We start from the raw sequence: 11,156 nt of genomic DNA on the forward strand, positions 1-11,156 counted from the left end.
AGACAAGAAGTGCCACTGGAGCAACTTCTTAAAACTCAGGCATCCTTTAAGGATTATGGAGGTGAAAAGAGATATCGATGAAACGGATGAGGACGAGGCCGTGGCGATCATGGAAGAGGAAGAAGTAATAGTAACAACTTCAACAATGAAGTTAAAATCCACCAAACATTTAGAGGTCGTGGTCGTGGAAAAAGAGGAGGAAGAGGATGTGGCTACTACCAAGAAAATAGTGGACAAAGGTATGACAAATCAAAAATTGAGTATTATAATATTCATAAATTTGGCCATTACTCTTGGAAATATCGTAGCAATGTTGAAGAAAAAGCTAACCTTATTGACGATAAGAAAGAAGAATATGAGTCAACGTTGTTGATGACACTCAAGGAAGAAGACAAGGATGATTATAGCTCGTGGTATTTGGACAATGGAGCAAGCAATCATATGTGTGGATGCAAAGAGAAGTTTGTGGAGATCAATAAAACAGTGAGAGGTAATGTGTACTTTGGAGATACCTCAAAAATTCAAATCGAAGAGAATCTCCTGTGAAAATGGTAGTCACAAGCTAATTCAAGATGTTTATTATGTGCCAAAATTAAAAAGTAATATTTTGAGTTTGGGCCAACTTCTTGAAAAGGAATATGACATCCACATGAAAAATATGCATCTTTGGCATAGAGATTTAGGTGGAATTCTAATTGCTAAAGTGCATATAGCAAAGAATAGATTATTTTCTCTGAATCTTAAAATAATTGATGCAAACTGTTTGAAGGCTATTGTACAAGATAAATCATGGTGTTGGCACATGCGATTTGGGCACTTGAATTTTGAAGCACTCAATTGTGCGAATCTTGTCTTCTTGGAAAACATGTAAGGAGGAGTTTTCCAAAGGAGGCCATGTCAAGATCAACTAAACCGCTTCAGATTGTTCACACTGATGTGTGTGGACCAATCAATCCACCTTCCTTTGGTAAAAGTAAATACTTTCTACTTTTCATTGATGACTTAAGTAGAAAGACTGTTTATTTCTTGAACAAAAAATTTGAAGGTTTTGGTGCTTTTAAAATTTTTAAAGTACTTGTGGAGAAAGAAAGTGGGTATGAAATAAAAGCTTTAAGGTCTGATAGAGGAGGCGAATTCACTTCAAAAGAATTTAATGACTTTTGTCAGTCTCATGGAATTCGTCGTCCTCTAACGGTACCTTATTCACCCCAACAAAATGGAGTTGCAGAGAAAAAGAATCGAACGATTCTTAATATGACCAGATGTATGTTAAAAGCTAAAAGTATGCCCAAGGAATTTTGGACATAAGTTGTATCTTGTGCAGTTTATTTGAACAACATGTCTCCAACAAGGAATGTTAGAGATCAAACCCTTCAAGAAGCATGGAGTGGAAGAAATCCAAGTGTCAAGCACTTGAGAATCTTTGGTAGCATAGCCTATGCTCATGTGCCACATCAAGGGAGAGCGAAGCTTGACGATCGAAGTATCAAACATGTGTTTGTTGGCTATGATACGAGTTCAATATGCTACAAGCTATACTACCCAAATAATGGCAAGATGGTGGTCAGTTATGATGTTGAATTTGATAAAGAATTGGCATAGAATTGGGAAGCTTAGGAAGAAACTTCATATGATTTGTTTCCATACTTTGGCGATGAAGAAGAACCAGAGACCGTTGAACTTATGCGGGATACAATTCCACCTCCTTCTCCAACCAATGTTGCATCTCCTTCTTCTCAACAAAGTTTAAATAAGCAACCGCAAAGGACAAGGAGCATTCAAGAGCTCTATGATGGCACATAAGAAGTTACTAATTTTGATTTTTTATATTGTCTCTTTGCTGATAGTGAACCAATGAACTTTGATGAAACTGTTACAGACAAAAGGCGGAGACAAGCCATGGAGGAGGAGATCGAGTCAATAGAGAAGAACAACACTTGGGAGTTAACAACTCTTCCCAATGGTCATCACGCAATTGGAGTAAAATGGGTATATAAGACAAAAAAGAATGCTGATGGAGATGTGGAGAGATACAAGGCACGACTTGTGGCTAAAGGCTACAAGCAAAGGCAAAGTATTGATTATGAAGAAGTCTATGCACCGGTTGCCCTCATGGAGATGATTCGTTTTCTGATCTCTTTGGCGGTACAAATGAAGTGGAAGATCCATCAAATAGACGTCAAGTCATCCTTCTTGAATGGCCATCTTGAAGAAGAAGTCTATGTTGAACAACCATTGGGTTTTATGGTCAAAAACCATGAAGATAAAGTGTTGCAGTTGAAAAAAGCTTAATATGGATTAAAGCAAGCCCCACGAGCATGGAATAGTTGCATCGACAAGTATTTTCAAGACAATGGGTTTACTCGTTGTCTCCATGAATATACTCTTTACCTTAAAGTTCATACTAATGGAAATATCTTATTTGTTTGTCTTTATGTTGATGATCTTATTTTTACGGGTAATAACCCAAGTTTGTTTGAAGCTTTTAAGAAAGATATGTCCCGTGAGTTCGAGATGACAGACGTAGGGCTCATGTCATACTACTTGGACCTAGAAGTGAAGCAGATGGAGGATGTAATTTTTATCTCTCAAGAAAACTATACAAAAGAGATATTGAAGAAGTTTAACATGCTCGATTGTAACTCCGTGAACACACTAATGGAAAGTGGGACAAAATTGTCCAAGTTTGATGAAGGAGAAAAAGTGGATCCCACATTTTTCAAAAGTTTTGTGGGAAGTTTGAGGTACTTGACTTGTACCAGGCCAAATATACTCTTTGCAGTTGGAGTAGTAAACCGCTTTATGGAAGCTCCTACCTCCACTCATTTAAAAGCCACTAGAAGAATTCTTCGTTATCTAAAATGTACGATTGACTTTGGGTTACTTTATTCTTCTTCTAGTGATTTCAAGTTTATGGGATATTGTGATAGTGATTATGCGGGATATATTGATGATAGAAAAAACACAACTGGTTTTTGTGTTTTTCTTGGGTGATTGTGTTATTTCCTGGAGTTCAAAGAAACAATCAATTGTTACTCTCTCGACTTGTGAAGCTGAATGTGTAGCAGCAACATCTTGTACCTGTCATGCTATTTGGCTGAGAAGATTGTTGAAGGAGCTCAATTTACCACAAATGGAAGCTACAAAGATTTGTATTGACAACAAATCCGCACATGCATTTGCGAAGAATCCACTGTATCATGATCGAAGCAAGCATATAGATACAAGATATCACTTCATCAGAGAATGCATTGCCAAGAAGGAAGCCAAGCTCAAGTATGTGAAATCTCATGATCAAGTTGCGGATATTTTTACCAAGTCTCTCAAGTTTGAAGATTTTCAGAGGTTGAGATCAAAACTTGGAATGATAAGGAAAAATCAAAATTAAGGGGGTGATTTGTGGGACTCATCTAATAAAAAGAAATAAAAAGAAAGAAAGAAAATGATGACAACAAGTTGCAGTAATGAAGTGAATGGCTGGACAAAAAAGTTTGACAACTTGCAAAGCAAATTGCATATGCAAGCATTTTGATTGGCTGAAAGTTTGGCAAGTTTTGCTATAAATAGCAGGCTTCGTTCTTCAATAATTAAGACACACCAAAATAAGAGAGAAGCAATAAAAGTTAGAGAGAGTAATCCACAGATTGTAGTCTGTGAGATAAATAGTGAATGTGAGTAATATTGTAGTGAGATATTTAAATAAAGAGTGTTATTTCTTTCAAAATTGTAGTAGTCTCTTGACACTACTAAGTTGTAATATTAGTGGTAATATTGCTCCACTCGAGTATTGTATTTTACGACGCTAAAAGAGTTAGTGTCGTTGTTATTCTCTTGTGTTATTATTATTTGCCGTGGATATTATTTCTAGGCAGGATTATTATTTTTTCCCAACAGTCAATTAGATGCAAGAGAAGCTGCAGCAAAAGGATCCTTGAATATCTATGGTTTACTCAAAGCTGCGGATATGGCTAAAAGATCATGATGAAGAGCGCAATGTAACGTTGCTTCACGCATTTTGTAGGTCATTAATCAATAGCTTCCTGGACCGCGAAATAGGGGTGACTTCCGCCACGCTTGGAGTGCTGAGCTACTACGTTGTTGCTTATTGGGTTGATCTTAGCATATTGTATTATGTGTAAATGTGCTCATTAAAATTAATTAAACATAGATATTTCTGGGTATATGTTGTATCATTCAAATTTGGAGAACTACATTGATCACAGTCCGTTGTACCTTAAGTTTCGATTTTGTGTTTATTTTGTCAATATTTTTATAGTCTAGGATAAACTTTCTTACTTCAAGAGTGCCTCACAACGTAACGCCACTATTGATGGACATAATGACGTACGTAGTAGCGGATGCAAATCTTACCGCGCTCATAATTCTCTACAATTATATTAATTTCTACTGAACAACAATACATCCTAATAATATTGTCCCAACAACGTTCTATGATGACATTGTTCGGCTCACAGGAAAGAATATCTAGTATATTTTAACACGTGGACATATAATTCTTCTGTGGCCATGATGGATTAATTGTGGACTGATCGATGTTAATTAACAAATGTATTGATCTTTATCAAGCTCTGGTGTTGTGTGTTCAATCATATTTCTGTCGTTCCAAGAAAACCAAATGTCATCAATTACTATGGTGTGAATTAAACTCAAGGTTGAAAAACAACAAAACTCGGTTGATATCTTACAAGTTGTTCACCGAACCACTTCCATATCAAGTTTTGCATTTGTGTATTATAAAGGTTCTGAGATAAACCAGAAATTAGAATTTATTTGTTTTTTAAATGAAAAGATAAAGTAGACTATGGTAGCCCACCAACCTGGAGCAAAGTGCTGCTTCATTTGAAACACAAGTCAAGACCGTACCAACCTCACCAACTTCATCTCCATTTTCGATCTGTTTACTTCGAAATCGGAGACGATCTCTAGTCTTTTCTCGACAGAAAACATCAGCTGGTGATCATAGCTAGGCAAAACAACTATGTAAATATTGTACGTGCTTTTTTTCGGATTTAACTTATAATATAGATTAATCGTGTAATTTTTTTTAATGGTATATAACAATATATTTTAACCCGTTATAATAGTTAATTTATCTTATTTTTAAGTTGTTAATCTCACTTTTTATGAACAGGTTATCTTTTAGGTGATTGCCTAATTTTTTTCTTACATTATTATTTATTAGTGCAAAGAATTAAGTTAAACTCTTTTTTTCCCCTTGAAACGTATATACTTTTGTGGATACCTACTACTATTTGAGGTCTTTCACTACATTACTTTGCATCATCCTAAGTCCTAACTGCAGCGCTCTATGCCTCTATATATGGATAATGTTTTTTAAAGTAGTAAACTATATTTCCACAAGACATGCACAACCAAAATTCATAGCGGTGTCTAAAATCTTCGAACTGGTACAATTATAGATGAGACAATTTTATTTATTAACTCTACATCTTCACAGGGGAATCTTTCAAGAAATTAATACTACCTGATTTTTAATTAAAATTATAGATGAAGTAGGTAAATAATAAGAGGAAACTTCTAGTGATAGTAAAAGTTCGTGAACTTCAGCAACAAGGCAAAATTTCATAAAGGGTCCAAGAAGCCATTGACAATGACGTTATTGTTTCATGCATCGGGTGAAATCCTTAATCAAAAGCCAAACTCTTTCACTCACCATTCCCTTCTTCTAAACGATCTCCAGTTGTTAATCCCAGAGGCAAATTGCAATTAATTTACAGTCACTGCGTTTGCGTGATTGCGACTTATATATTATAATAGGAGTAAGCTAATCAACTTCATTAATAATGTATTATTCTTTTCTAGCCCTCTATAAATAACAGGAGGCTATACTACGTACTCAAGTCTGCCATTTGAAGCTCTAATTTGAACACAAAGTGTTGGAAACTTTTAAACATGTTGTGTTCTCGTAGGGTATTTTCTTTACGTGTGATGCTATGGTTCTATGTTGTTCTCCTGTGGCTTTGTGCATGCGAAGGGAAGACGCAGCTACCAAAGAACTTGAATATAAAAGCTGTTTTTGTGTTCGGAGATTCCATCGTTGATCAAGGAAATAATAACAATATAACAACGCTGATGAAATGTAATTTTCCACCGTACGGGAAAGACTTTATAGATGGAAAGCCAACTGGAAGGTTTACTAATGCCAAAACGCCGGCGGACTTGATAGGTACGTCCACTGAGTTTAACTTATATAGACCGTTGATACAAGAAAGTTTTACGCAGGTCATCTTAATTCGTTACAGCAGGTAACTTATTTTATTTTTAAGAATATTACAAATTTCATATTTTAAGGAGGCTCCATTATGTTAAGTTTGGTCATGTCACGTGTTCTTCTTCTTCCTAGACCCAAACATTATGTCTTTCTCTCGTGTAAACACAGAGTGAAACTAAAACACGAGCGTTATAAGATTCAATAAAATTGAAATTTAGGGCTAATTGTGCTGTCAGGAGTTGGCTGCAGAAATTGAAATTCTATAAATAGTTTCCTTATAGTAACTAGTTATCTGATGTATAGGAATAGTTAGAAACTGTTTATAGAAGTACGTACTAGTGATAAGTTTCTGTTGGAGTAGCTTGCTGGGAAAAGCCAAGCTTGATTTGTAATTTCTTCACTTGGTAACTAATGAAAATTTTAATTAGCAAAAAAAAAAAAAAAATTCAATATAATTAACACCGTCTTATTAGTCATGGCCCGACCATTTTTACATTTGAATGTCTATTAAATATTGTTGTAACTTTGTTTAGACATAAATTCGAAAACATTCGTTTTCATCTTCTTCTTTTTTTTTCGTTTAAACATTCAGTATCTCTTATGCAATACTCAATATCCCTATAAAATGTTGCCACATAAACTCCATACCAAATGCAATGCTTAAGCTTTAACAGGAGACAGCTGATTTGAGAAACTTGATGTTATTTGTTTCTTTATTATTTTTCTTTGAGATTAGAGTTTTGACTTTATTCTGATATTCACATCAGTGGAAGAACTGGGAATTAAAGAGCTAATGCCAGCTTATCTTGACCCCAAATTGCAAGCTGAAGATCTTAAAACTGGAGTAAGTTTTGCTTCAGGAGCTTGCGGATACGACCCTCAAACAGCTGCCATTGCGGTGGGTATTTTTCATTCTTGTTTTATATTAAAAAAAAATTTTCACATGATCTAACAGCTTGTAAGTGTCTATACCAAGTATAATTAAGTTGGTCACCTTGACTGGAGCGTGGATATATAACATATACTGGGCGTATAAATACTTTTTAAATTAGCAATATGTATATAAAACTTACATTAATCCGATAATATAGTCAACTTATTAAGTTAAATGTCACCATTTTCTAACTAGTATATTTTTATGGATTCAGTCAGTAATACCACTATCTACACAATTGAATCATTTTCAAGAATATGTTGGGAAGCTAAAGGGATTAGTTGGAGAAGAAGAAGCCAACACCATACTACACAGCAGCCTATACTTTGTGGTAGCCGGAAGTAATGACCTAGCCAACACATACTTCACCATCGGACTTCGCCAAAAACAGTATGATATTAACTCATATACTGATCTTATGGTGGATGGAGCTGCAGATTTTATCCGAGTATGTATTTGAATATGCCTCTCTAGTGCAATTTATGCTTCTACAAACACGCATATTTTTTCAGCTATTTCAAATGCGAAATTTAGCCTACTAGATTATTGGGGACAGAATTTCAAGAGTTGCCTAACAAAAGGTCATACGGTGCAAGAAAAAACAATTTTCATAGGGGGCCAATTTGGGCACAGCCCATCTAAGAATTGGGCTGCTTTGAGCTGAATATATAGTCAAAATTGACCCATAGGAAATTTGGTGAAAATAGCACGGGCTAGCCAGTTTTCGGACTGGTAATTGAAAAATAGCTAGCATTTGTAAAGTCATTGAAAAATAGCCACTATTTTGCTGCAATACGAAAAGTTCCAGCATAATATACTGGAAATTGGTGCATCTGTGTATGAACTTCCAGTATATTATGCTGGAACTCCAACACACGGAAAGTTCCAGCATAATAGACCTCCTGATTCTATTTATACTGGAGATTGGAGCACATGTGTATAAACTTCCAACATATTATGCTGGACCAGTGTATTATACTAGAACTCCAGTATATTATGCTGGAAGCCCAATATATTATATTGGAACTCCAGTATATTATGCTGAAATATTTTCGAATTTTGAACAGTGTTTTCGTTTAGATTTATCTTTACATGAAAAGTGGCTAAATTTCGATTACTTTTGAAACTGTTGCTATTTTTCAATTACCACTTATAAATCTGGCTATTTTTGAATTTCTCCCGGAAATTTGCCAACGTATTTTCCAAATATTTTTTGGCAAGTTACACATTTGATAAGTCGGCCAAAATAATTATATTCGCTAGTCAAATATATAAAAAATATATATTATATTCATGTTATACATTAATATAAAAAAAATTTATACTTTGCCGACTTGTATTTTTGGGAGCGTCTCCACTGTAGTAGTTTTTTCTATTTTTTATTTGGTAATTAAATAAATTATAAGAAAATAAATAAAACTTAATTAGAGTTCGATGAGTTGAGCTATGACTATTTCTTAGCCCGTCTTCATCCAGCCGAAGTAATCTAAGAGCCCGTTTGGACATAGAATTTTTTTTTCTTTTTTCCAAAAAAAATTTACTTTTTTTCTAAATTCAGCGTTTGTTCATAAAATTTCTAATTTTCACTTGAAGATGCATTTTGAAAATTTTCGAAAATTTAAAAAACTCCAAAAAGCTGTTTTTCAAAATTTTCACTCAAATCACTCACAAAACTTCAAAAGCAACCTAAAATTTTATTCATGTCCAAACACAACTCTAAATTTCAAATATCATTTTCACTTTGAATTTTTTTTTTCCCCTTTGGAATTTTACAATTCTTATGTCCAAACGCCCATTAAATTCAGTCCAAACCACTGATTTGACAATCCTAATTTAGTTAGTTGACTTTTGCCTTGAGTCAACACATTAATTAGCTATCATTGTTAATTTGGTTTATTTATTTAAATTTGGAAGGAATTGTACAAGTTGGGAGCAAGAAAGATAGGGGTATTTGGGATTCCACCAGTTGGATGCTTGCCATTCCAGAGAACAATGAGTGGAGGAATATTTAGAATGTGTGTGGAGGAATACAATGAAGCTGCACAATTGGCCAACACTAAGTTATCAGCTGCCATTAATGATTCACTATCCAACAAGTTGCCTCAATCCAAGCTCGTTTTCATTGACCTCTATGATCCTATGCTTGATCTCATTGTCAACCCTAAAAAATATGGTAAACTTTAATTTAATCTTTTCTAAATTCATTCGTTTTTTTTTTTTTTTGGAGTTTCTTCTCTTACCGTGCTTTTTATGTGTAGGGATATAAGTGTTTAATTTTAAAATATAGGGTGTGTATCTGCAATTGAGTCATATTAAGGGTATTCAATGTAATTTATCCAAAAAGAATATTATTATATTTGTTCATTAATGAAACCTAAAGGTGCAAAATTAGGGCTCGTTTGGCCAAGATATCAAAAACTACTTATTTTAAAAAGCACTTTTAGTCAAAATTACTTTTTGAAAAAGTACTTTTGCATAATAGCTGTTTGTGTTTGTCCAATTCGTTTGAGTCGTGCTTTTTACAAGCTCATTGTGTTTGATCAATCTTTTAAAAAAGTATTTTTAAGTATCAATTACGAAAAAGGACAGTAATTTGTGATTAGTATTATTTAGAAAAGAAAAATAAATTTAAATATTTATTAAAAAATAATTCAATTAAAATATAAAATGGAAAGTAAAAATACAAATTAAATTTTTAATTAATATAAAATATTGTTATTCCAAAGCAATAATATTGCGTGTTTGGTATTACTTATTATTTACACGATAATTTAAATATGTCAAAATACATTATTCAATAATATATATAAATTTAAAATCTACTGTTAGGAATAGGAGAAAGATGATAAAAATAAAAAAGAGAATAAATGTATAGTAGAAATAAAAAAAAAAGGAAAAGAAAAAAAAATTAAATTAATGAGGAATAATTTGAAAAATATAAATTTATTGTAAAGTTATTTTTGTCTTGAATAAATTAATTTTCTACTTCTACTTTTTGGAAGAAGTTAGAATTTGTAGCTTCTTCCCGGAAGCAAAAAAATTGCTTCTGCTGCTGCTGCTTAAAAGTACTTTTTAATTTTGGCCAAACACCTTACATTTTTCAAAAAGTACTTTTTGACAAAAAAAATATTTTTGGCCTCCGAGAACTTTGGTCAAACAGGTTCTTAATGTGCTTCATTAATTTATTTAAATTTTGGGTTTGGTATTATCCAGTAAGCTAACTAACTAGTTTGAAATTTGATGATGGTGTCTCAGGATTTGAAGTGGTAGAAAAAGGATGCTGTGGTACAGGAAACATAGAGGTGCTCATGCTATGCAAATACGGTGGGACATGTGAAGATGACACAAAATATTTGTTCTGGGATAGTTATCATCCCACTGAAAGAGGCTACAGGATCCTTGTTGATCAAATGATGAAAAAGTATATCAATAGTTTCACATAAACAAGAATATCAATATATCTGATTGCTTCATCACCGTCCTCTCATATCTTGTACAAATTTGAATCTTTGTAGTTTGTACTATTTTTTTTTTCCATTTACACCTAAAGGACATTTAGTTTTGTTGAGTTTTTATGAGATTTGAAGAAATACCGAGTTTGTGCTTACTATATTGTTTACCCGAAAAATCGGATAACGTTAGATTTGTATATGGTTCTAAGGATATGCGATACAATTTGATATAAATCGTGTAGAGAAATAGAAATATGTGTATTCTTGACTATGAGAATGAAAATAGTGAGCAAAAAGAATGAATAAGGTAAAGTAAAACAAACACAAGAGGATATCTTTCAATATGAGAAGTGATCTTTGGTTACCGTGTCGCCTGCTTGCTTACAATCCATGTCCCTCTTATAGTAGAGGGATCCTACTTTATATATAATAAAAAATACGTAGTGGAGAGCCCATGACGTATTGTCTTTTCCTCGATTTACGCCAAGATTATCTCCCATAGTGCGGTTGCAACGAC

General features: G+C 33.5%; 1 protein-coding gene across 1 annotated transcript; it reads left to right on the forward strand.

The window, feature by feature from the left end:
* Window positions 1-5,679: 5,679 nt before the first annotated feature.
* On the forward strand, window positions 5,680-10,819 carry LOC107761203 (GDSL esterase/lipase EXL3-like). Its single transcript, XM_016579395.2, has 5 exons — window positions 5,680-6,208; window positions 7,021-7,151; window positions 7,402-7,635; window positions 9,102-9,360; window positions 10,443-10,819. Exons 1-5 carry the CDS (start codon window positions 5,935-5,937, stop codon window positions 10,628-10,630), a joined length of 1,086 nt encoding a protein of 361 aa, XP_016434881.1. The 5' UTR covers window positions 5,680-5,934; the 3' UTR covers window positions 10,631-10,819.
* Window positions 10,820-11,156: the final 337 nt, after the last annotated feature.

Source organism: Nicotiana tabacum, chromosome 15 (genome assembly GCF_000715075.1).
Source record: "Nicotiana tabacum cultivar K326 chromosome 15, ASM71507v2, whole genome shotgun sequence".
Taxonomy (NCBI): domain Eukaryota; kingdom Viridiplantae; phylum Streptophyta; class Magnoliopsida; order Solanales; family Solanaceae; genus Nicotiana; species Nicotiana tabacum.